At 44.7% G+C, this 26,128-nt stretch overlaps 1 protein-coding gene across 2 annotated transcripts; it reads left to right on the top strand.

Annotated features, from left to right (window-relative positions):
- The first annotated feature begins 1,417 nt into the window (after nucleotides 1–1,417).
- LOC101171679 (adhesion G protein-coupled receptor B1) lies at nucleotides 1,418–20,613 on the top strand. Of its 2 annotated transcripts, XM_011480750.3 has the most exons (32): nucleotides 1,418–1,885; nucleotides 4,278–5,154; nucleotides 5,955–6,104; nucleotides 6,207–6,305; nucleotides 6,385–6,546; nucleotides 6,897–7,061; nucleotides 7,850–8,014; nucleotides 8,129–8,293; nucleotides 8,375–8,476; nucleotides 8,577–8,683; nucleotides 8,763–8,957; nucleotides 9,074–9,142; nucleotides 9,989–10,097; nucleotides 10,474–10,617; nucleotides 10,709–10,778; nucleotides 10,929–11,031; nucleotides 11,399–11,442; nucleotides 12,767–12,893; nucleotides 15,337–15,440; nucleotides 15,543–15,645; nucleotides 15,749–15,899; nucleotides 15,999–16,068; nucleotides 16,149–16,215; nucleotides 16,297–16,382; nucleotides 16,473–16,644; nucleotides 16,762–16,857; nucleotides 16,972–17,011; nucleotides 17,181–17,791; nucleotides 17,884–17,919; nucleotides 18,029–18,133; nucleotides 18,344–18,394; nucleotides 18,635–20,613. In XM_011480750.3, exons 2-32 carry the CDS (start codon nucleotides 4,452–4,454, stop codon nucleotides 18,830–18,832), a joined length of 4,569 nt encoding a protein of 1,522 aa, XP_011479052.1. In that variant the 5' UTR covers nucleotides 1,418–1,885; nucleotides 4,278–4,451; the 3' UTR covers nucleotides 18,833–20,613. The 2 variants fall into 2 exon arrangements, with proteins under 2 accessions (XP_011479052.1, XP_020562641.1); XM_020706982.2 differs by lacking the exon at nucleotides 18,344–18,394.
- Nucleotides 20,614–26,128: the final 5,515 nt, after the last annotated feature.

The raw sequence follows: 26,128 nt of genomic DNA, 5'->3' as shown, positions 1-26,128 counted from the left end.
TTAAGGAAAATATTTAAAAACAATACAATAGGATTCCTTTTAGTTGTTTTTTTTTCAATAGAAATGAGAGTAAAATAGAGCTCTGAAGAGGGCTTTTGTTTAAAAAAAATTCAAAACAAATTTTTCTTTTAAAATTAGGATGTCAAATTTAACATTTAATCCGATTTTTAATCTCCTTTTTTCTGCAGGCTGTTAATAAAATTCAGCATTTCTGATACTTTTACATAGTAAACAAGCCCACATGTATTTTTTTGGACAAACTTCTTAGTGTATTATCTTTGAAATAAACGTTTTGAGAGTAGGAAAATGAAGAGGTTTATGTCATCACAACACTGCTGTGACTCCTAACTCCCACAGTATTGTGTGTAAACTGGGGAGGAATAGTTAAAAATGCCACGAAAGTGATCATCTCCTCTGTTTTACGCGTCCTGACTCATGCTGTTAGGACAGTCATTCATTTCTTCCCATGTATGTCTTTTCACACGTGGAGCTTCATGGAATAGCATTACAGCAACAGTCGGACACCCACGTTAGGTTATCCCTATCACACTTCGAGAACTACCCAGATCCGCCCACAGCACCCAGAGAGAGACAACCAGGAGCGTGGAGGGAGGGCTGGATGGATGGATGGATGGATGGATGGATGAATGCGGAGAGGGAGGGCTGTCTGTTCCTGTGTGCACAATCTGCATGTGTTTATGAGTGTGTGTTTCCTCAAGAGCAGGCAGAAAGAGGAAGTGCGCCCCTCTTGCAGTGCCGCACATGTCTGCAGCTCACCTCACTTTCTATTGGGCGATTTTGAGTGTCGGAATGACCGCATCCAGTTTGCCTCATGTTTTATGCACCACTTCAATAACATGTTTAATGTCCTTTCAAATAAAATAAACGTTTACGATCACCCTTGAACAATCGTTGCACGTGTCAAATCAAAGATGGATCGATGCGTAAAGTTGGAACAATCATTTTTGCCAAACGCACATCTTCCCGTGTTTGTAGTGATGCTGAGGCGTCTCATTCTTATCTAAAGAACCTATGTGTGTGTGTGTGTGTGTGTGTGCGTGTGTGATTGCTTGCTGCGTCCGCGTGCTGGCACACCTATTCCGCAGATCGTCTTTCCGGTTACCTTTGGCTGTGCGTTGATATGTGCGTAGTTGGTGTTCATAATCGTTGGTCTCCGTGTCTCTGCACAGATCCCGCCCCTCCCTTCGGACTCCCGCTCCCTCCCTCCTCCATGCTCTGACACAGTCGTGCGCGCGCGCGCACCCAAACACAAGCGCGTCTCCTCCGCACACTCCTCTCCCCCCTCCCTCTCCGTCTCGGTGCTGTCTCATTCATTTCGGTACTCCGTCCACGCACTCCAGCTTGGAGCTGGGGGGGCGGGGTTGCATATATACCACCGCGTGGAGGCCATGAGCTTCACTCAGACTGGACCCACTTGCAGTGCAAAGACCACAAGCAAGAAGACTCCGAAGCCGGGAGTAGAAGTACCAACATTTTTTTTTCTTGGAGCTTGGAGAGAAGAACGTTTGGTTCTATGGACTGTGCTGGAGCTCCAACGCTGCCGATTTGAACCTCCGCTATCCGCCAGTTCTTCTGGACATAGCAACTAAACTAAGTTGGTAGTAAACTCTTTGGAGTTTGGTAAGAGTCGCCACATTTTTTCTTTGCTTGTGAGAGTGGACTGCACTGAAACTTGGGACCGACCCTCTTGGGTCGCGGTTGGAACCTGGCGCATCCTTTCGGCAACTCTGCGAAAGTTTTGGCCAGTCAACAGATCTGAAGACTTTGAGTCGAGTCAGACTTTTCAGTAGCTGCTACCCGCGTCCGGAACCGGGACAACCGGTCAGAGAGCCACTGACGAGACTTCAAAGACGCTTCTTTCAAGGTAAAGAAAAGTTTTCATTCTTTTATATCTGCTGAAACGAACGGGGTTTGCAACCCTGCCGTCAGGAGGAGGCTCTGGGCTCAAGCAAACTTGAATGTTTTGAGTCGCTGTCCGTGGTGCTGAAACTCCAAAGCAGCTTCAGCAGCGATTTTTTAACTTACTTGCACTGGTTTTTAGCACATTTCTGACCACGTGCGCACTAATATATCTGCTCTAACGTGCTGATGCATACATGTACATCCTTTTCATGCACAGTGGATCTGATTTAAATTGGACTTGGATGTCAGTGAGCAGCAGGAAAGGTGAGGTGCTTTTTCCTGCAGCTCACTGACACCCAACTCCCATTTCTGCAAAACTTTGTGATATAAATTCATTTATATTTTGGTTGGGTTTTAAAATTCTGACATGTGAAGCAGGTTAATGAAAAAAGCTACAAGTCATTTTCAGAAACTCTTTGGTTTGTACTGCAGAGCATTAAAGGGCAGCAAATAAGTAGTTTTGATTTTCAAATTTTCCTTTAATCATTTTTTATGCGTCACTGATGGGCACCAAAGCATCGAGTGGAGAAGTTTCCTTCACGTGTGCCAGTTTTTGCAGCGGATTGGGCAACAAAACATGAGCCAAATAGGAGTAAACCTTAGTTTTCTTCAAGGACCTTTGCTCAATCAGATGCAAGAAGGAGAAGACTTCTTTGTGCACATGCAGATCTGAAGATTAGTGATTGTTCCACGAATGATTGAGTTTAGAAAAGTTTGGCAGAAATCATAATTTTCACAATTTTCAGCTTCTGATTGATTGTTATCTGTATTTACTCAAAAATTCATTATTGCTTGAGGATTTTCAGGGGGAAAAATGTTTTAAATCCTTTTGGTTGCCAAAATGCTGAAGTTCCTCAACCACCTGCATCATCCTATCATCCCTCCAGAAACATCTGATTCATATATCATCAACGTTTATATTTCTCAAACCTACATTTTGAAAGCTCACCATATTGGTGATGACACAGGCTTCTGGCAAATACACCACACACGCTGTGTTCTGCAGAAAATAAGCCCCGTCTCCATAACAACACACATCCTGCTCTTTACTGTGCAGCTTTTGCAAAAAAAAAAAAAAAGAAGGAAAAAAATGTTGACGACAGCAAGCGGACAAGCAGTAGGAGGGCATTCACAAGTTGGGGAGGGCGGGGTGGGACAGTGTGAGGAGAAAGAGTTCTGCCGCCAAAGCTGGACAGTTCTTTCCACCCTGTTGCTCATCAATGCCCATTCATGGAGCTTCCGGTTGTTAGTGGGCGGGAGGGGGGGCCCACACATAAGAGAGGTCTTTGCTGCCTTGCTCACAGAGAGGAGAGGGATACTGAGAGGGAAGGAGGGATGTGAGACACATAATTATGAGTCTGCCTGCATGAAAAGTGCAGGTGCTTCTCCCGGTGACTGTCACTTTACAATGAAATGCGAGCTTTACCTATGCATAATTATTATTTAATTCCTATAAATGATGTTTCTCAGATTATCTTGACAAATTATAGCAAAGGGGGTGACGGGTAAAAACGGAGAAAGCATAGAGACATGACGAAGCTAGAAACTTGTCCTGGCTGCATGTGAAAATTGTTGCTGAGCAACAGCATTGACTCCTCAGTCCAGGCTCTGAAGAGGATCTGCTAAAGCGCGTGAGCACCGCTCTTCAGCTCGGCAGGTGAAGGTGCTTCAGAGCAACAGTTACCCAAAGATTTGCCGATGCAAAAATGCAAAGAGACTGACGTAAAAAAAAAAAAAAAACATCCAGACAAGACGCTGCAAGGGGGAAAAAAAAGCATAAAAACTGTTTTTGCATGAACATGCACAAATTTATCTTAACATGCAAACAGTTATTGCAACTTTGTGCCCCTTTATGTAAGGCAGAAACATAAAAAAGCCACTAACATGTTTGTGCAAAGTACATAATTGTGCGAGGACACGGTCTAACCCCTGCTGTTGTTTACTGCTGAATAACAGGAGGAATGCATTGCACAAATAATAAAGTGCCAAACATTAGTGTTGCCAGTGGCGAAGCTTGCATGGACGTCAGACTGACGCACACAGTTCAGTGTGGGGGAGGAAAGAGCAGAAGCTTGGAGATACCAGCTTGCTGTGAAGGACTGTAATTGTACTGCCGCAGCAATTATGTTCCAGAGAACAGAGCATTTAGATCACCAAACGTACCCTGAAGCACTGTGATGCAGATCAGAGGCAGATCCATTTTGCATAAATATTAGCTCAACCATAAATCCAACTAAGTGACATCTCATGAATACTGTGAGGAACTTGCATTTGAAAGATATCCTTTCCTGCAGACATATGTGTTTTTTTTCTGACAGATTCTTATTTTATTTATTTCTTTTGCTCTTCTGCAGATCCCTCTGATTCAGAAATGACAGATTGTCTGTTGTTCTAAAAACTACGAGTCCATCAGTTCCTTGGAGGGGTTGCGAAGAAAAAAAAGATCTGAAAAGAAGTGCAGTAGCTTGCAACAAAGAAGACAAAGAAAAAAAAGTTACAATACCAGATTCCTCGTCAACGTTGACCCGATGGCGCGGTCACTCCTCACCGGCCCCTCTGTGGCCCTTGCCCTGCTCTTCTTCGGTTTGACCTCCTGCACCCCCTCAGGCCCAGCCTCTGCCACCTGCGCCACCCTGGAGCAGAGCCGCTTCTTCGGTGTGTTTACTTCAACCACCACCCTGCCCTCAGCGCCATGCTCCTGGACCCTGCAGAACCCAGATCCCCGCCGGTACACCGTCTACATGAAGATCACCAAGCCCACCGACGCCTGCGCACCCCGCCAGATCAGAACCTTCCAGTTTGACTCCTTCATTGAGACCTCCCGCACCTACTTGGGCATGGAGAGCTTCGACGAGGTCGTCAGGCTGTGCGATGCTTCCACCACCGTCACCTACTTGGAGTCCAGCAAGCAGTTTCTTCAGATCCGCAAGGTGGCCCCAAGAAACGCCCTAGAGATTCCACTGGGACAGAGCGATGTCAGTGAGTTCAAGGCTGAGTTTCTGGTGGTGGGGAAGAGGAACCCAAGCATGCCTGCTTGCCAGATGCTGTGCCAGTGGCTGGAGAAGTGCCTGTCAAGTAGCACTCACGATTACCCCTGTGGCATCATGAACACCCCCTGCCAGTGCTGGGAAGCCCCAAAGAGGAAGCCAGGAAGCTGCTACAGGGGTGGTGTCTACGTGGAGAAATGCTCCGCCACTTCCAAAGACAACGACCGTGATGCTGAGATTATCAGTAAGTTCTTCACACACCAGATTTGTGTCTAGAAAATGTGGGGGGCGGAGTAGAAAACAACAAACCCAGACAGGTTTCATCACAGGGACAAACAAAAACTGCATGTTCTGTTGTGTTTACTGGGTTCTGTTAAGCATTTATTGATTAGTAGAGGGATCTTGTAGTTCAAAACCCCACAGCTGTGCAGGCTGCCTCCAGCCTGGACATTGCCTCGCATTTACCAAATGTGTCTGAGGAGCCGCTGGAGGTAATGAGCTGCGTCTGCACAGCTGCAGCCCAGGCAGCGGCTGTGCAGGGTTCGACCACCAAGTAATGACAAGCAAATCAAAGTTATTACGGAGGCCAGAGCTCTTTTCCGCCTAAGTGTCCACACCTTCTGGACCTCACACTCTGAACGCAGGCTTATCGGCTTTGGTGCCCTCTGAGGAGTCAGGGAGGGAGAAGGTGTTTGCAAGTCAGATTGAGAACACAGAATACAAAGACCTGATAGCCAGCCAACAGGCAGAAAATGAAGAGCTGCATTTTTTGTTGCCATAGCAACCCACCCGTCAGCCTAACATTCTTTTCTACCTTGAGTTCATTCAAGTGTTTAAAAGCAAACAATTCCAATTTCAGATGAAAGATCTATTGACTTTTTTCTCTCAAAGAAACACGTCCTTCTTTATTATCTGCGCATAAATAGAAGAGCTACTCACTTCCTAAACGCTTGAGTTCTTCTTTTGTACACATTTTTGTGCACTAAAGTTGCATCATTGGAGGGCACAGCTGTAACCTCATGCCTTGCTGTCTGTTTCCTGCAGAGGACTGGGGTGTCTGGGGCCGCTGGTCCGTCTGCAGCCAGGAGTGCGGCGGAGGAGTGCAGGTGCGCAGTCGAAGCTGCCAGCCTGAAAACGCTGTGTGTGAGGGAACGGTTGAGGAAGGTCGCGCCTGCAACCCTCAGGCCTGCATCGGTAAGCCCCCCCACCCCCACCCCCACCCCGACATGCAGTCTTCCTAAAACCAAATGTGCAGCTAGTAGCAGTAGATTAAGGAATTTTTTCTGATTGTTGCAGGCAAAGAGCGCAGCAGGAGCCAGGGTCTGCGGGCCATCGTTGGTCTCAAGAGAGACAGCACTAACGGAATCAGCACCGCAGCTGTGGACACCCCAGCAGGTGAGATTATTGATCATTTTTTGCTAAAGGCAGGTATGTGAAATAGTGAAAGGTCTAACAATCTTCTCATGTACAACAGATGCTAAGACGGATGAGTGGTCCTCCTGGAGTACATGCTCAGTTTCCTGCGGGGAGGGCTGGCAGAGCCGGACCCGCCTCTGTGCCACCTCCTCCTTCACCTCCGAGTGTACCGGACCCCTGCGGGAGAACCGAGAATGCAACAACACCGTTGTCTGCCCTGGTGAGTCCCTGACTCCTCTCTGCTGAGGCTTTGACAGAAAATGGAAAAAAAACTGAAACATACAATGGAGGAAAAAAACTATTATTTCCTAATGATGATGATACAAAACCAGCTTTAAAGAAGAAGAAATAACTGATGACAGAAATCAACAAGTTTGTAAAGCATTTCAGAGCTTCTGCAAATTGAACCTGCTGTTAACTGTGGAGCAGACTCAATTTCAGCCCCCCATCTATTGACAGTTTGCAGGTGATTGCTCCCCCTAGTGGAGAGTTTACAAATGACCCCTGCAGGGAATTCAGAACACTGCTGAACGCTCCCTCACAATGGGCCTTTTGTGTTTCTCTCTGCAGTTGATGGTGCTTGGGATGAGTGGACCCCCTGGAGCTTGTGCTCATCCACGTGTGGCCGTGGTTACCGTGCACGCACCCGCACATGCAAGCAGCCCCAGAATGGAGGACAGCCCTGCAACGGCCCAGAGAAACAAACCAAGTTCTGCAACATCGCTGTATGCCCAGGTGAGGCCTCTAGGGTTTTTTTATGGTTTTACTCAACAAAACGGAATTTAATTAAAATCTAAAACTAAAAAAAAAATCTATTAAAAACCTCCTGTCTGTGATACTTCATCAAACTGATTCATATGCAGGAAATAATGAACCACGTGAAATTTCAGTGACAGGTGGAAAGCATGTCTGATTCATCCACATAAAAAAACTTTTGCTGGTATTAGTCAGAAGTTTTATATCCCCATCATCTGCAGTGACTCATGAGGTACTCATGGCCAGTCAGTACATTAGAACTTGAGTTTTTTCTCGTCCTGCCGCCTACCCGCATTGTTCTCCCTAAGTTTACTGGTCATCAATTACCCACCGTTCTTCTGCCTGAACTGAGCTCTTCCTCAGACAATGGTTCAGTTTCTGCTCCCTTTTCCATCAGCAGATGTGCCTTTGCACCGCAGGAAAATTACAGGTCTTAACGAGAAAAAAATAAAGTAATTACTAAGAGAAAGTGTTTTTAAGAAAAAGGTTGAAAAGAATAATTGTCCTAATGAGGCCAATTTGGGTTTACAGGGGGAAAAAAGTGTGTTATCTTTTTTTAACTTTCAAACAAAATAAGATTTGCTTTCAGCTGCAACAACACTGATCTTTAATTACTGTTTATCCAAATGAGTAAATTACTAACAAATTACCATTCAGAAACTGTCACTGATAAAAGCCACTCACTCTTGTCATCAGCTCAACTCAGCCAACTTTTGCTGAGTTTTCCATGTCGATGTGGTTTTAAGTGCTCCTCTGCTTCCCTCTAGTGGACGGATCCTGGAATGAGTGGTCAGCTTGGACCGCTTGCTCCTCCACCTGCTCCAACGGCACCATGCAGAGAACCAGAGAGTGCAACGGTCCATCTTATGGGGGCTCAGAGTGCCATGGCAGCTGGAAAGAGTCCGCCAACTGCTTTCTCAAGGAGTGTCCAGGTGATTAAAGGCCAATTCTTTTTTATTTTTGAATCACAGATTCGCGCAAAAAGAACTGGTTCAATCATACCAATCGCAGTGCAGGATTAATGGTGTAAAATGTTCTCTCGGTAGTCGACGGGCGATGGCATTCATGGAGCTCCTGGGGCAGCTGCAGTAAGACTTGTGGTGGAGGCATCCAGCAGAGGCAGAGAGTCTGTGAGGGCCCTTTCTTTGGAGGGGAACCCTGCCCTGGTGAAGGTGGAGAGCAGAGGCGCTGCAATGACAAGAGATGCCCCGGTCAGTGGCTCGACATTCAGAAAAAAAACAGCTTTAAAAAGCACAAACGTTTATCTAACGCATGTGTCTTTACCCTGACAGAACCCCATGAAATCTGCCCTGAGCAAAACACTGGCGATGTGGTGTGGAAGAAGACCCCTGCTGGAGACGTGGCTGCTGTCGTCTGCCCTGGAGATGCTAAAGGTACAGCCGGAAAAGCAGTGATTGAGTGTTTGATTATTTTATAAAAACATTTTTAAACCTCGTTTGGATGATAATGAAACCCCCCTTTTCCCGTTATCAGGCTTGATTCTGCGTCGCTGCACCCTGGACGCTGTAGGACTTGCATCCTGGGAGAACCCAACTCACACCAAGTGTGTCTCCAGCAAATACGAGAACATCCAGGCACTGGTAAGTCCAGACAAAGTCATAAAAGCCATAACAAATTTTCATGTCAAGACTTTAAACTAATCTTTTGACTGTATTACAGTCAAGGGTCTACAACTCCAAAGCCCAGACTAGACAAAGTGTTGACGGTATTGCTGAGGTGATTTCTCGCCTGAGGTTCTCCTCTGATGAAGGAGCAAAGTACAGCGGTGACCTCCTGGCTGTTATGGAGATCTTGAGGAACACGACTGAAATATACAAGGGAACCAGGCTTAGACTGAGCAACGCTGATGTGGAGGTGAGCTCAGGATCCGATTCCATGTTTTCTTGTCATTTTAATCAAAAATAGCATGCTGTGTTAGGCTGCAGGCGTTTTTTTTCTCACCTCTTTTTTTTTCATTTAATGATCTACAGAACTATGTCCAGACCATCAGCAACCTGCTGAAGGAGGAGTACCGTGACAAATGGGAAGAGGCACAGCTGGTAAGTGATAAGAGGGTGTGGGGTGCATGGAAGAAAAGAGAGAAAAATGAGTCTTTTGTGGGAACATTTCAACATGGGTTGAGAGCAAGCGAGAAGGACATTGTCAGGGAGTGTGTGAAGTTTGAAGATGGGGTGAAAAAAAAGACTAGGCATTGTTCATCGCTCCAAAATAAGATTGGGCCGGCCATTTGTTGCATAAAAACGGAATATAATTAGACAAAACCAGTGGAGGAGACGTGTGAGTTTCACTGCAGCACACAGAACTTGATCATTTCTGGGCATCTGTTCGCTAACACTCTTGTCACGTTCTTCCAATGTCCTTGTTAAAAAAAAGAGTTTCTCAACGAGTGAAGAAAAGTTTGAGAAGCCTCTAATCCTCCCATCGCATGCATACAGGCATGTACAGGCTGGAACCAGGAGTGTGAGTTACCACGGCAACTGCAACTCTGAATCAGGGAAAAATCGATACTCCCACTTGACAGTCTGTGAATCTCCGTGCCTTCCCACATACTGATGGCCGTTGTGAGGAGACACTGTCAGTACATCGCATGCAAGCGCACACCTTGCGCCCACATCACAGCAGTTCTGCGTCAGAGAAACGCAAGTCAGGCAGCCCTCCCTTTCAGCAAAGAGGCGGGAGGACAGGGAAAAGGAGAATGAATCAACTGCATGCCCATGTTTGGTCATCAGGAAGTCCTCCGCTGAATTCTCTGAAATAACATGTTTCTGTTTGAAGAAAAACCTTGAATGTAACCTCCTGCATTGACTCAGACGTGTTAATCACACTAAAGTGACTCTTGAAGTGACCTTTTTTTCCCCCCTCTATTTCTGTTTCATCGAATCCAGAGTGGCGCCAATATGAAGGAGTTCCTCCGCCTGGTGGAGGAGTTTGTGAACATGATCGGTATGCAAATGAGCGGCTTTCAGGACATTTATGAAGTCACAGAGAACTTAGGTGAGCTCTGCCGGTCACTTTCTCTGCATGTCTGTTCAGAGGGACTTTGTCATCCATCTTCATGCATGAGCAGCAAATGCATCACTTATCATTCTGACAGGCGGTCAAGTGCAACGCACCCTTTTGCTATTATAAAGCAGTTTGTCCACAAACTTCAAAATGATAATGCAAAATACCAAAAAAAAAGCCCAAACGTTTTGTGTTACATTTTGGGTTACATTTCTGAAAAACAACTGTTTAGATGCATGAAACCCGCATGTTCTCAGACTGATTTCTGCCTCTCTTTTTTTTTTTTTAAATAAAATCATAAAATATCCTATTGGCCTTGTTAGAGGTTTAACAAAAACTCATATCTCTAATTGTTTGTGCCTCCCAGTGCTGAGTATCCACAAGCGCCCCACGTCCACAAGCTCCAACTTCACCTTCCCCGTGAAAGGCTGGAGAGGCATGCTGGACTGGGTCAGAACATCTGAGGAGAAGATCTCTGTGTCCCGTGAAGCTCTTTCTCTGAAACAGTCCGGTAAGAACATTCAGCCGTGAGATTTTTCTAAAAAAGATGGACAAATGTGCGCTCTCACGCAGCTGGATCTAAGCAAATATTCTGCTTACAGATGGAAATGACGCCTTTGTGACCGGAATCGTCCTCTACAGAAACCTCGCCTCTATCATGCCCTCCCAAAGGTACGGCAGTGAGATTCACCTTCCAGCAAATACTCTTTGTAGACACAAGATGGCGCCCTTTCCTGCAGAAGGGCCTCTGTGTTGTTGTATTTGTGGTTTTTACACATTTATGAGGCTGCACACTGACGGTGAAATGTCCTCCTTCCACAGCAACACAACACTGCTCAACTCCAAGGTGGTGACAGTGATCGTCAAGCCCACCCCGACCCTGATGTCCACCCCCGTGGAGATTGAGTTCCCCCACCTCCACAATGTGAGTCTCTAATGATTGCACTAACTAACACCCCCCACCACCACCACCACCGCCAACACCCTTTCATGTTGGGTGTCTGCAGTGCACGGATCCTGACATTTTGCTGACATTTGCGGCGACACTTTGACTTTTTTCCATACACTTGTGACAGTTTAAACCCAGCAAAACTCCCACTCCCACCAAATGGTCACTTGATGATGACGACAATCACACATCATGCAGGATTAGTATCTTCCACAGAAGCTGTTTTTAGTTTATGCATTACAGAGACGGCTGGAGAGGAGGCAGAGGAAAAAGCTGTTGTATCTCATGCTTCTGCAGCCCAGAGATCCCTCACACTGACATTTCCATCTACCTCTCTTTGCAGGACACAGTCAATGAGACGTGCCTCTCCTGGGACGAGAGCGAATCGTAAGTCTTCTTCTTTGTTTTCATTTATGCCCCCTATCAGCTGATCCAGCGCTGACTTATGTCCTCATGTGATGGAGCTTTAAGCTCCTTTTATGTCACAGTTAATGACGACTCCACTCAAAGCAGAGATCCTTGTCTCCATGTCAGTCATCAATGACAAGAGGGGCAGAGAAAAGCCACAAGCATGATGATGTTCACACCTTGCATGAACTGTCTGGCTTAAAGATTTAAGAAATGACACTGATGATGATCCACCATGACTTGGGTCGGCAGACACGTCCCTTCGATTTGATCCTGATGGTCTGATGCACACCACCTAAATGACTTGGACCTTTTAGTCTGAAGTCTATATGATCTCTAAGCAAAGCCACAAAATAATCATTTATATTCAGAAAACAGGATAAGTCAGACATGAAAAATCACCTGCGCACATCTCAAACAACCACAGGAGCAAAAATGAATCCAGAGACAAAAATCTAATTAACTCATAGACTTTCAGAGGGAGGCCGATGTGCCTCTGGTCAAATTAGATTCATTTGTGACAGCGGATGTGATTAATGGCACGATAGGGACTGTGGAAATGGCAAAGGAAAAGGCTCTGGCTGACGTTAGACTTTGAGGTCAGTGTTTTTTTTTTTTGCTGAAATGCAAATGTTTTGAGAGCACTCTGGTCACAGGAAGTTGCCCATTAACCAGCATGAGACAGGTGGCAGCAGGAAATAAAAGATATACAGATTTTTATGTTTGCATGAAGGGTTTATTTTCCTCGTGCAACACAGTCAGGCTTGGTTTGATGTCAGTCCAATAAACCGCGGTGACGGTTTGGGCCTGCGGCTGGCCTCTCATGACACTCAGAACCTGGCTGGACTTCACTGGCTGTGATGTCTGCTCGTGTTCATAAGTCAGCCTAAGCCTGAGGGTGCAGCTCCTGCTGCAACAGCAAGCACATGCGGGTGGTGTTGCAGTGAAGCCTTTTTTTTTAATAAAAGGATCACTATGAAGGAACAAAATGTCCTCCAAAAAAACCCCAAAAGCCCCAGAAAGAAGTGATGCACATCAGTCCAACCATCACTTCTGCTGAGGAACGTTTCTAGTAAAAACGGTGTAGATGGTTATTAATTGTTCACATTTAAAGGAACGTGTTTTTTTCTAACAACATATTTTTTAAGTTCAATAGAGAATGTAAAAAAAAATGTTTTTTATTAGAAACTGCGTAATTGAAAGATCCTGTTATCTTTTTTCCATTGATGTTGGTTTACATGAAGGAATGTGAATTGACAGGTTGGTCTGATCTCTCCTCTCCTAACTCTCCTTCCCTGCGCAGCTCCTCTCTGCTCGGGTCTTGGTCTGCGCGGAGCTGCAGAGCGGTGCCCATTGATTCATTCAGGACCAAATGCGTCTGTGACAGCATCTCCACCTTCGCCATCTTAGCGCGCGTCAACCTGGACTCGGTAAGTCATGTTTTTTACCTCTAAAGGGGCAGAAATGTCCCTTAACTGTTCTGCTAAATGCCCCCCTCCCCTCATCCCCCGCGCTCAGTTTGCAAGTGGATGTGGGGTGCGGGAATCAATGGGACTTGTTGTTTTGCGGGAGCGCTGCCCCTCTGCGCGTCTTTGTCCACGCGATCGGAAAAACTGCATTTACAGAAAAGAAGGAATCGTGATGAGCATGAAAAATCATGCGTTTTTACGCACGTCGATGCTGTTCGTTTGCGTTTTTCCATAGAGATTTGCGCACAATCAGACACATTGTTGGCTTTATTTGGGTCGATGCCTAAAAAATATTTGCAAGAAAACGAAATTAGAAGATAATATTATAGATTTATTTGTTTTTTTCATTTGCGTTTCATGATCCAATCGCGCGTCTTTTTTTGTTGTCTTTTTTTGCCTCGTGCAGTTTGGATGCGGTCTTGATTGCATTCCCCGATTACCGACACCTGTCATCACGCATCCCTTTACTTCATGCGCAAAAACAATGTGTAATTTTCCCCTATAGACTGTGCAGCCCGCTGTCCAGTTGCCTGGTAACGGCTTCTGCAGCTCAGATTTGGCCTGGGTGAATTTTGATAGTCGAGATGCTGGGTTGGGTTGGGGGGGGGGGGGGGGGGGGCAAGACGGTGTCTTGCCGTCTTGCCGAACAAAGAAAATAGTTAGTCTGACCCTGGCACCTTTTGCATCTTTTTCCATCAGTGTTCAGACAGATCCCAGCACCCCCCCCCCCCCCCCCCCTCATGAGCTGTCTATGTTCAGGAGTTGATCGGCCTTGTGGTTGCCAATCCTTATAGCAGCTCCCATATTTGTATAGGCTGCTCATATTCCCTGTTTCCCCAGACAGTAAAGGGGTCGTCGAGCCAATCATCTGGTGTGCCAATATCGCTGAATTCTCGATTACACACACACAACCGCCTCCCTCTCAGCTATGGCGCTAAACTGAAAATGCCAGTGCGGGAAGACCAATAAGAGACTGACATCTGGTTATTACCATCCCCACCCCCCACCCCCACGTCCATCCTTTGATGTGGACGCTTTTCAATAACATCTTCCAGAACCAAACTCCAGTGAGAGTCTAGAGGCAAAGCTGGAAAGTAGTGAGGCAGATGCTGCAGTGGAAGCAGTAGATGCCCCTGACTTGGCAGCAATTTTTAAATGTTGTCTCTTGCTTCCAATAAGTTATTCGTTTTCCATCATTTTATTAGTTTAGAATGATTTAGCCAAGGACAAAGAGAAGGTGCGCTTCACATTTAGGTCAAACTGGCTGTCGGAGTGTCACTAAGCAGCCCCCGCGGAACAAGATCCGACCCAGATACAAACACTAAGAACGGCGGGATTGGGATGTATTTCCACCAAGTGACACCCCAGAGTTTCTAAATGCAAAAAGGCGACGCACTGCCCTGCTATCTGCCATCTGTTTGGGGGCTCTTCTGGTGCAGAATTTGAAACTAATTTGCCACACTTAATTAGACTTTGGCTGCCACAGGCTTCACAATCTGCCTTTTGATATGAGAAAAGCCTACGTGGAGCACGAACTGAGATTGAGAAGAACAATCCTCTAAGACTAAAGGTTTCTCTAAAAAATAAAGACAGGATGAAAGTCATCTGTTTGTGTTGGAAAAGATTTCAGTCCCTTTTCAAGACATTTTTTCCAAAGATCTTTCCAAAAATGTTCCATCTCATCAGCAAAGGAGGTGGTGACAACGTGATCGGAGGCGTTAGTTTGCTTTTAAGACTCATTAAAGCCTTGAGAGTAGTGCGAAGTCCTAAAATTAGAAGAATCTGGTGTATTTTAAAGCACAACAGCGGTCCACCGAGCCTCTGGGTCACATGGAAGACAATGAAACAGCTCGACTGTTGAATCCAGCAGAAAACTCGGCGCGGCATCTGTTTCAAACATAGAATGGCGAGAATCGCTGGCAGCGACAGGCGCTAAGGTGTTTTCAGGGATTAGGAGGTCAGGTGGTGGCAGATAGGTGATAATGGTCCACCTGTTTCTCTTTCAGCAACTGACAAAGATGCACTGGTTAGCACAAATGCAAAAAATAATAAATAAAAAGGCCAAAGTGGTGAGCTACATGTCTAGAAGCTGCTCAGACAAATGACAGAACACATCAGCGTATCCTTCTCCCCACGTTCGCTGACTCAAAAAGCTCAATGGCCGTTTGTTGGTTCTCCGTTCCATCTGTTTGACATGTTCACCTTGGGGTCACCTTGCCTGAGCGCTGGCCTGATTGTGCCATTCAGTGGTTTGCCCACAGGGAGCTGTCTGCAGCTCCTGATAGCGCACATCCAGAGGCTTCCTGTTCTTTGTGCGCCTCTCGGTGTTTTGTTTGTGCTGGGTGCGATTGTCTGTGGAACCATTTCTAAGGGGCAACGTCTCGTTTTGTCTCCCTCTTTGCAGATCATGGACAAGGCTCTGCTCCCGTCCGTGACTCTCATCGTTGGCTGTGGGGTCTCCTCTCTCACCCTGCTGCTCCTCATCATCATCTACGTCTCAGTGTGGAAGTAAGTAACCCTACCAGCACAGTCTAACAACACTGTCTTCAAATAACCGAGGATGCCACTTCTTTATACTCTTTCCTAAAACTTTCTACCTTTATTTTTCAGGTACATTCGCTCCGAGCGCTCAGTCATCCTCATCAACTTTTGCCTCTCCATTATTTGCTCCAATGCCCTCATTCTTGTCGGTCAAACTCAGGCTCGCAACAAGGTAAGACGGCCCTTCTGCTCAGCCTCTACCTACAAACTCGTAGGGCCTAATCTCCAATGCTGAATCATATTCCTCATCTTCATCTTCTTCTTGGATCTTGCAGGTGGTGTGCACTCTGGTAGCTGCCCTTCTGCACTTCTTCTTCCTCTCGTCTTTCTGCTGGGTGCTGACAGAAGCTTGGCAGTCCTACATGGCTGTCACTGGTCGTCTTCGCAACCGCATCATCCGCAAGCGCTTCTTGTGCTTGGGTTGGGGTAAGAGGGCTCATCTTTATCTTTCTTTTGCACGGATGAATTTCTCATGTGTTTTAATTCTGCAGGCTCTAACTGCATCCAATGTTTTCTGCCTTGCAGGACTTCCCGCCCTGGTTGTTGCCGTTTCCGTTGGTTTCACTAAAGCGAAGGGATATGGAACCGTCAACTAGTAAGTCCAGAGAAGACTGAGGCTTTCCTTTATTAACAGTTATGAATGTAAGCACTAACATCATGCTTGTCCTCTCTCAGCTGCTGGTTGTCTCTTGAGGGGGGGCTCCTTTACTCCTTCGTCGGCCCCGCTGCAGCCGTAGTTTTGGTTCGTATTTTAATTTGTGGCCCCTAATCGATGTATTTTCCATCATAGCATTGTCTGATCAATATGTTTGACTCCAAACAGGTGAACATGGTCATTGGTATTCTGGTCTTCAACAAGCTTGTGTCCAAGGACGGCATCACCGATGTGAAACTCAAAGAGAGAGCTGGGTAAGAACGATTGATCTTCAGGAAAACGTTTTGTTTCTGAGCTTTAAACAGACGTTTTCATCAACCTGCTGTTCTCTCCTCCTCCTGCAGGGCGTCGCTGTGGAGCTCTTGCGTGGTTCTGCCCCTCCTGGCACTCACCTGGATGTCTGCTGTCCTGGCCTTAACTGACCGTCGCTCCGCCCTCTTTCAGATTCTTTTTGCCGTCTTTGACTCCCTTGAAGGTTTCATCATCGTCATGGTGCACTGCATCCTGCGCAGAGAGGTAAAATTCCAAATGGACCTGCTAAAAAAAACAAGTATTAGGATCAAACTTGGTTAGTTTGCATCCAATTAGGCAAACAACATTCACAAAACCACAAATTCTCTGTCTGCCTTTTAGGTTCAGGATGCTGTGAAGTGCAGAGTAGTTGACCGCAAGGATGATGGAAATGGAGACTCTGGTAGTTCCCTTCACAACGGCCAATCCCAGCATATGGTACATTTCTTGGCTTTTTGCCTTTTTTAATGTTTTGAGTGCTTCTTAATAGATCCCTAAATTAATATATTCATGCATTAAAGCACTGATGGAATGTTTTTGTTCCTTCACCAGCCGTCTGATAATGAAAAGGATGGAGATTCAAGCAGACAAGGTAAGCTTTTACTCCAGCAAGCTTCTCGATCCTATACTTAAATGTTTGCCATTTGCATTTCAATTTCTGGGAGGCCAGGCACTTAGAAAAGGCATTCAATTTATTGAGCTTTTAAGAAGCGCTGTACTTTGGTTTTAACTCCTTTTCTTGATTTTTTTTCTTCTTAAAGGAATGAAGAGTTCCTCTGAAGAGAAGATGTCTCACCCTCAGCTGCCACTCCCCATGGGCCCCAACTTCCACACTCTGCCGTTGAAGGGCAGCCACATGCAGGCAGTTCCTGAGTACTCCAGCCACACCCTCACCCTGAAGAGAGAGAAGAGCCACCTGCCGGGAGGAATCGACCCTTCCTCCGGGAAGCCCGTCTACGTCTGTGAAGGGGAGCTCTTCCAGCAGCTGGACGCAGACCTGGCTCGGGTGCAGGGCGAGGGCAGTCTCTCAGACGGCAGCGGTTACATCCTCATGCCCAACACCACCTCCACCTTGAGATCCAAGCCCAAAGATGACCCCACAAAGTACAACATGGAGCAGCTGCCCCAGGCTAGACTCATGCACCTGGGCGGCCCCTTCGCTGAGCCACAAGCCGCCTTCGGGATGGCGTCGGTCCCCCCCGACCAGGTCAGCGTGTCCTTTTCAGAGAGGGACTCGCCCATCCAGAACATCCACAACATGTCCAGCGAGTCTCACATCACCCACAGCAGCCTGGAGAACACCTTTGAGTCTATGAACTCCATGATGTCCAAGAGCGAGACCATCTCCACGTTGTCCATGAGCTCCTTGGAGGTACAAAAAGATGGATTGTCTGATTTGTTTAATGTCCGTCTTGGTTTTATTCCTCAAACTCAACCTGCTTCCTTTGATCTTTCGCTTCACAGAGACAGAAATCTCGTTATGCAGAGCTGGACTTCGAGGTAACGACCGTTCATTTAGCACTTCCTTTCTTTAAATTAAGTTAAATGGATCTTATCTCATGTAATTCAGAGCAAACCCTAATGTAAAAATTGTTTTTGTCTAATTTAGAAAATAATGCACACAAAGAAACGCCACCAGAACATGTTCCAGGACCTGAACAGGAAGCTACATCACGCTGAGAAAGACAGAGAATCTCCTGCCTCTGACAGCAAGGTAATCATTGGAATATTCCACTCACCACCCATTTCCATTCACATTCATTATTTGAGATGGGGAGGGGGGGATGAAGAGTAATAAAAACAAACCTATAAAGCAAAAAAAAAAAAAAACTAAACAAAAAAATGACCTTAAAAAGGTAAACAGTGCATCTGTACCTATAGGTCACTTTGAATAAGGATGTATTTTCTTCCTTCCTTCTTACAGTCTGTGAGATGGAGTGTGTCTTCAGGAGGAAGTGACAAAACGAACCACAGCGTGAGTGTTTATATACAAACTCACAATCTCAGAATGTATTTCTCAGTAGACGAGACACACTGTCAAGTCAGATCATCAGGGAACACGCCTCAAGGAAGTCATTTGCCCAAATGGCAGAAATGAGTCTCATTACCAGAAAATCACCTCAGATGAATCTCATTTCATTTTGATTAAATCAAGAATTGCTCGGGGCAGAGCGTGGCATCTGAGCTAAACCGCCTTCTCCTTCTGCCCCAACAGGACAAACAGCAGGCTCCACTGGAGAGGCCCTGGGAGGGAGTCCGGGGGATACCGCAGTCACCCCCTGCATGGGTGCGCAAAGACCTGGAGCCCCTAGCCGCCTCGCCTTTGGAGCTGCACTCAGTGGAGTGGGAGAAGACCAGCACCTCCATCCCCCTGGTGGGACAGGACATTATCGACCTCCAAACAGAGGTCTGAGGAAAACGAGAAGGGGTCAAGCGCAGTGACCTGGTTTCACCTCAGTCACCTCTTTGGTTTCAGAATGGGATCCTGAATGGATTAAGTAAAGAGAGCCACAAAGAGGGAAGATAAAAAAGTAGGTCCCAGAATCCATGTCTTCAAAGCAAGAAGGAATGACGGAGAGGAGATGTTAGCGAGGGGATGTTAAATGTAGCTTCTCTGTGTGGACACTTCTCATAGTGCTCTTAAGGTCTAAAGGGTTGGTGGTGTCCACAGACCAGGACCGTCTGTGGAACCACAACCGCTTCACTGGGAGTATCCTGAGCCCTGCATCCTGGGCTTCAGAAGACATGGTCGGCATGTTAGTGCTTCTATTTTCCTTCAACTGAAATGTGGAGAAAATTAAAACTTTGAAAATGGCGCGTCCTCCCTGCTTGTTGTGGGGGGGGCTCAGCCAGGACTCCCAGCTGCTCTTCCGGCAGCGACGTTACCTTCCGAAAACAAGTCAAGGCTAGAAATCATGAAAGGACCAGTGACGTGTTTCAATGCTGTGCATTTTCTCTGGGCTGAGCACACTCATTTGGTTTTTGTGCAGTGAAACTTTAATTTCTCTGGCTCTATTTTGGCGGTTTGTGTTCGTTAGTTCTGCTTTACACCAGCATGAGCCGCTCCAGTGACAAGAACTTGTCTGGAGGTCGGGCTGATGATACATCTCTGTTGTTATCACAAAGATTATCCTTACCAGTATCCAACGCTCCTTTTTAGGTGTTTTTATTTTTCCCCTCATAATTTCTTTTGGACTGTAACCTGCAAAAGAACTTTTCAAAAACGTGCATCTCTAATGCGTTGTGAGCCCATGTAGACTGCATCGGGAAAAACAGACGGCGTGCTGATGGAGTTGATGGTGGTGCTTTCTTCGAGCTTCTCCGCCAAACACCAGCACCACGAGGAACACAGACTCTTACACAGGAAAAGCAGTGCACTGTGGGAAAAGCTGGATTAAAAGCTACAGAATCCCCCCCCACCCCTACCCCCCAGCTGCAACAAGATGCAGGCTCTTCCGTGCTGCACTTTCAAAGGGTCAAAGAGGCCGTTCGTCATCGCCCAATTGTTTCTCAGCCTTGCAGGACTCTTGGACGGAACAGAGGGTCCCATCAGGGCCTTAAGACTTCAACACGTTTGTGTTTTCAGCCATCAGTGTGAAATAGTGCAATATTGATGGGTGCTTGATGCTCAAGCAAGACGGATATTATGTTTTCGGCAGAGTTTTTCTTAGTAAAAAAACACTTTTATACCATCTTCCTCATATTTAAAGAGAATATAGATGCTTTATGATAATATTGTATTACAAATCTGTACTAGTAATTCAAGGAATTCATTCACTAGATACATTGTTCGCACAAGTCTCCATATTTGGAGCATTCTATGACAGGTAGATAATTGTATTTCAATAAAGATTTTATAGAATTAATAATAACGTACAATTATCTCTTAATTGTTCTTCAGGATACTTGTTATTACTCTGAGCTCTACAGCAACAGGTAATAGAACCTCTTGTGTTCTGTAATGGTGTGTTACTGTGACTCAGCAGTATGTACAACCAGCCAGTCCCCCCGCCCCTCTCAAATCCCCCCACAGGTCTTCTCATAGTGCGAGTTACTCGTATGAAACACACATTTGTGATTTCTTGTCACAACATTGTTTTTTTATGTTGTGTTTACCTCCTGTACATGTACAGTTTTCACAGCACAAAATGAATGTGACTTATTTTTAATAAAAACAAAACAGTATACTATGAACTGAAAGTGTGGGACTGTTTTTCATCAAGATGCTCAACAAAATTTGCCATAACCAGAGCTGGAGCTCCTTCAGAGTCTATGGAACGGTTTTGACAACAGGGTCATTCCAGAACTGGTGGATGTCTAGGATTACAAACTTGTGACAAATAAACCTCCCCTTTCTGATTTACTGCTACATATTCATCAATAATAGGAAGTAAACTGTCAAAGGCTTGTTTAGCTCAGCTTACAGATCGGTGGTACAATTTTTATTACAATACAGTGGTGCAACCCTGTGACCACTTTTTGCAGGTAACAGGGACACAACTCTGTGTAACCCTTGTGCTATCCTAGGAACTTTAACGGTGGGAGTTGGGTCATCTAGACCCACTAGACAGTGCGCTGAACCTTTTTTCTTCAATGATTTGTGATCTTCACTGGTGTCCATGGATTACATGAAATCTTTCCACCTTTATCCACCTTTGTCATGGTAGGGAGAACACGTCAATGCAAGGGTGGGGTCATCTAAGATAGAACAAGGGTTAATACCAACTTTCTCTCAAGAGTAGAAGCTAGTTATTTAGCTGTTACTGGTGACGAAGAGGAACAATTTATTACAGTAATGTAAATAAGTAAAGAAAAACATTTGTCTTAGTCTAAATAGAAGTATAACGGCGTTAAATGAGGCTGAGTGAGCTAGGCCACCGGTGGGCCAACGTTTTGACTTGTGGGCTAAAAAGGGTTCTAAAATTTGACAGAAGGGCTGGAGCAGGAGTGTTTTGGTAGCCCAACCCAACTCTTAACATGAAATTTGGATAAAAACATGCTTACATTTTTGTATATATTTTAAAACAGAACAATTTGGAGGTTTTAATTGGGTCCAATTAAAATGGGGTCCCTGCTCTTTGAAGGGACAACATCTCTCCAAGTGCCAGCAAAGCCAGCCAGACTGAACAGCATGCTGTATAGGCCCGAGGAAGACCTGAATACAAGTTGAAATGTTGCCGCTGGAGCACGCTAATTTTATTTTTTTGAATATCTTTCTTTCTTTCTTTCTCCTTTTTTATTTTTTTAGGTTGTTTTTTTTACACATTCTCTTACGTTCTTTTCTTTTACAAAAGGAAAAACACACAAACTATAAAAACACACAAACATAGTTTTCATTTTCATCTATTTAATTAGAATAACAAAGGCGAAAACAAAAAATAAGTAATATGGAGGGTGAGCGGACACTTGTCCGTCCACAGAGGGGAAGGAAACAGACATTCCAACAGGGACAAGGTAATGATGCCCACTTAGGGCATCGCCCAACTTCCCTGGAAGAGGGGTCAGAACCCTTTAACCTAACCCTTAACCCTAACGTTTAACCTTAACCTTAACCTTAACCCTAACCCAAACTCTGACCCTAAAACTTACAAAATCACCCAACATATAATCACTGACACTATCTATATATTATTTTAGGGAAAATAATATTTTGGGATTTTATCATAGGGATTGAAAATGTTCAAATAATTATTTTTTTCATGAATTCCTTGATGTAGTGGGATTTATTGGGCTAAATAATCTTTTTAAGTCCATATAAATACATATGATAAATAATAAAGGATTTGAAAATGGGCGAGATGTGTGAGTCCTGCCACATGAAAGCCCTCTTCCCTCTAAATATAGAAGTGAGCTGAACGTACATCTTTGAAGATAATAAAAGTCAAATTTTCCTGTAATCTAATTTTATCCTGCTTTTTTTAGGGAGGAAAATCACAAAAGCTAAAACATATTTGAAGTGCAAAAATGAGAAAACAAATTTGACAGGCGTAGTGACATAGAAACTAAAGGAAGAGCATAAATTTAGCTTTGCTTTTAGCCTTTTTTCCTTCCCGTCTTCTTTATAATTTGTCGTTTTTTTCCCCATAATTTAACTCTGTAAAGCAAAATGACAAACACATCATTTTTGCTTCTTTTCTAAGGTCACCTGGAGAGCAGAGAGGCCTCTGAGCAAACGCTGATTTACCATAGGTGTCACTTTCACTGCATTTCAATGTTCGCCAACGCCTCACATCATGTAGGCCATTTTCTCACAGCCCCACTTTTTTTCTTGCTTCCCAGAACATTTTGTGCTAATTTATTTTCCCACTGCAAGTCATCAGTGTGAAAATCTGTGCAGCCCGCTAACGACGATGACTGGTGGAGCTAATGTTAGGGAAAATTTACAGTTTCTCAGTAATGTGGCTCAGGGTTTCTATTTCTTTCGCTGTTTGTGACACAGATTGTCGCAATCAGTGAAGAAGATTGGCCAATAAATGAGCAGGAAGGAATAAAAATGGTACAAAATCATATGGAGGAGCGTAATATGCGGGTATACCCTGCCTTCTGACTGACAACAACCTTGACAGATTGGATGTTTGCACCTCTGCATTACCGTGTAGGCGTAAAGTGAAGGGACTGCCAGTGAAACACTCACTAAACAGCTTAAGGAGAAAAGACCAACAGCTGGTGATTGCGGTTTTTTCCCCCTCATTTCTCTCTTAGTTGATCCATGAAAACCAGTATGGCTGCAATTGTTCAATGCAGGTCATGTCTGTTTGCCTCAAAAACCAAGTCACTAACATCATAAAGGCCCCAGCTCTTGCTTGATTTGCTTTTTTCTTATTTCAAAGGCACAAGACCCCAGGTAATCAGAACTATCTACGGTGAAAATAAAACCCACAATGTGATGTCATCGTAAGTGGACGCCAGGTCTCAAGAGTATACAGCTTTTTTCATTCCATCCCCAAAGAGAAGTTTTTTTTTAACCTTCACTCAACATAAAATCTAAGACTAATTTCACTTTGCTACCCACCACCAGGTTTAATTGAGGGCTGTTGCCATAGAAACCAAATAGATAGGAGAAGATTAGACATTGAAACTTCCAGAAAATTTGTGTTTTCTCGAGTACTAAAATGCTAGAATCTGCAATGAATCCCAGCGGAGAATTATGGGAAAAATAGTGTCTTACTACCGCTCGATGACGTCATCAATAGTCGCCAGTCAGCTTCGTTGTAACATTGCTGCCAGCACTCAGAAAATACCCAACAAAATTTAAAAGACATCCAAAAACAAAAGTCATTACTTACATCTAAATGAAAACTTCTGTGCTTCAGAGCAGACCCACGGGAAGGAATGTTTTTCTCCTCCATGTCACAAGTTGATCCCCCTACCATCAGAGAGATACCCAGCCCTAAGTCGCTACGGCTACTCCCTAAAAAAAAGGAACCAATACAGCTCCAAATGCCCCTATAAAAGGGTCTCATTGGATCCCCATGTGCAAGCAAAGTTGACATCGCTGGTCAAATATGTCGATGTTTACGCGACACTGGCTCACAAGTTACTGCTGTTCCTGGGTCGTTTTACAACAAGCATCTGTTCCGCCAGCCATTGAAACCTCTCTGTGGGCTCCTAAATGCCGAGGGTGCCGGAGGGTGAGCCGTTCCCTACCAGGGTTATATTGTACTCACAGTATAGTTTCCCAGAGACTTTGTTGGTGCTGAGACAGAATCATCAATGCTTGCACTTGTTGTTCCTGATTGCCAGTATGAGACTCAGTTCACTATGGAACTACTCTACGACCAGCACCACCAACACGCCAACTTCCAGCAACGTATGGTTACCAAGTTGTCCTGGACTTACTCCAGCTAAGACACCAGCAAACGCAGTTGGGTAGTGAAGGAGTTGTGAGACTACAGCAAAGTGCCCGTTGTCATCCCTGAAGGGCACACTGTCGTCATCGAGGGAGCCGTTCACACCAATGCACCTGCTGCAGGCTGCTGTGCTCTAATGGAACATCCAGCTACTCCACTTGCTGGGACACTTTGTGTCACAAGCTGTGTCATTCTCATCTCACGCCACACACCGCACAAGATTCCAGTCACCCTCAAAAACGAGTCAGAGCAGGAGGCGTGCAATCCATCTCTGAGCACCATTTTGTGTTAGTTCCTCAGATTCTGTAACGCTCCTTTTTTTTACATCGGTTGTAACTACCCGAAGCCTTCAACCAGAATTGGGGGTTTCTCCGAACTCTGCTGAATGGGAAGAAAGGATTACAAACAAGTTCAATGAAATACCAGAAGTTTACTCTCATCATAATCTTAATTTTGGAAAAACTGATAAAGTAAGACATACATAGCATCAAGTTGCACGACCCAACTCCTACTCCAACCCCAACTCCAGTCAAGCATTGACCAAGAACTACCCACCCACAAGACATCAAAGCTGTACGGAAACACCAGCAAGACCTTCTACAGACCGGTGTAATTAGAGAGTCAGAGTCTCCGTTCTCATGCCTAATTGTTGTGCAAAAGAAAAATGGTGATCTCCTCCTTTGCATCGATTACAGGAAGTTGAACCTGCAGACTATCAAGGATGCCTGGCCTTCCTAAACTGGAAGAATCTTTTTCGGGGTTAACAGGCTCAAAGTGGTTCAGCATCTTGGACCTCAAGTCTGATTACCATCAGATTAAGATGACAGAAGCTGACAAGAAAAAACAACATTTGTAACTCCACTAGGGTTTTGGGAGTTTACATGCTGCAGGCTGTTTACCAATGCATCCGCTATAAGAAATGAAACATTAGATTTAAATAAAAAAGTATCGTTAACCGGTCCCACAAAACTATTTTGTTTAATTTGAGAAAGAGCAGATGACTAGAATTTAGCAAACTATCCTGAATAAGTACTACAGTACACAATTATAGTAAGTTTACATAGTGCTATTATGTAAAATGTACTCAACATTCTTCCGTTGAACTTATTAATCATTATGTTGAATTTACTTAACATTATTAGGTAAACTTTATAAATCTTTATATATATATTGATTTGCTTAAAACATTATTGCGTTGAATTTATTAATCATTAGATCGAATTTACTCATTATTGCGTTAAATTTAAAAAACAATATTGTGATGATTTTTTTATTCATTCATCTTCTTCCCATTTATCCCTTTCGGGGTCACGGAGTGGCCGGAGTCTATCCCAGCACTTGTGGGCGAATTGGCAGGGGACATCCTGGACAGGTCACAGGGCCACAATCACACATGCACTCTCACATTCACACCTATGGACAATTAACCAATTAACCTATGAAGCATGTTTTTGAACAGTGGCAGGAAGCCGGAGACCACGGAGAAAACCCACACATGCACATGTAACAGATGACATGCAAACTCCACACGGTTCATGTCCCCCAACTTGAACTGGGGACCTTTTTCTTCCTTTTACTAAAATCCCCTAAAGTTAACAATACTAAACAATGTAATTGTAAAATTCTTGCCGAATTTTATTGCGTAGTGCGCATGCGTCAGATGAACGGACAGCTTTTTGGCACAAATGTCTTTTTTTTTAAATAGATTGTGTTAACTAAATTTTATTAAACGTTTTTAAATATTTCCCAAATTGTTATTGTTATTTAAATCTAATCTAACCCTCTAGTTTTTTTTTTTGATTGAAAGTGAATTAATTTCAACATTAATACTTAACATAAAAAATACTACAGCTCTTTTT

Source organism: Oryzias latipes, chromosome 11 (genome assembly GCF_053564925.1).
Source record: "Oryzias latipes strain Hd-rR chromosome 11, Olatipes_Hd-rR_3.1".
Lineage (NCBI taxonomy): Eukaryota > Metazoa > Chordata > Actinopteri > Beloniformes > Adrianichthyidae > Oryzias > Oryzias latipes.
This window is presented reverse-complemented; position numbering and strand designations above follow the sequence as displayed.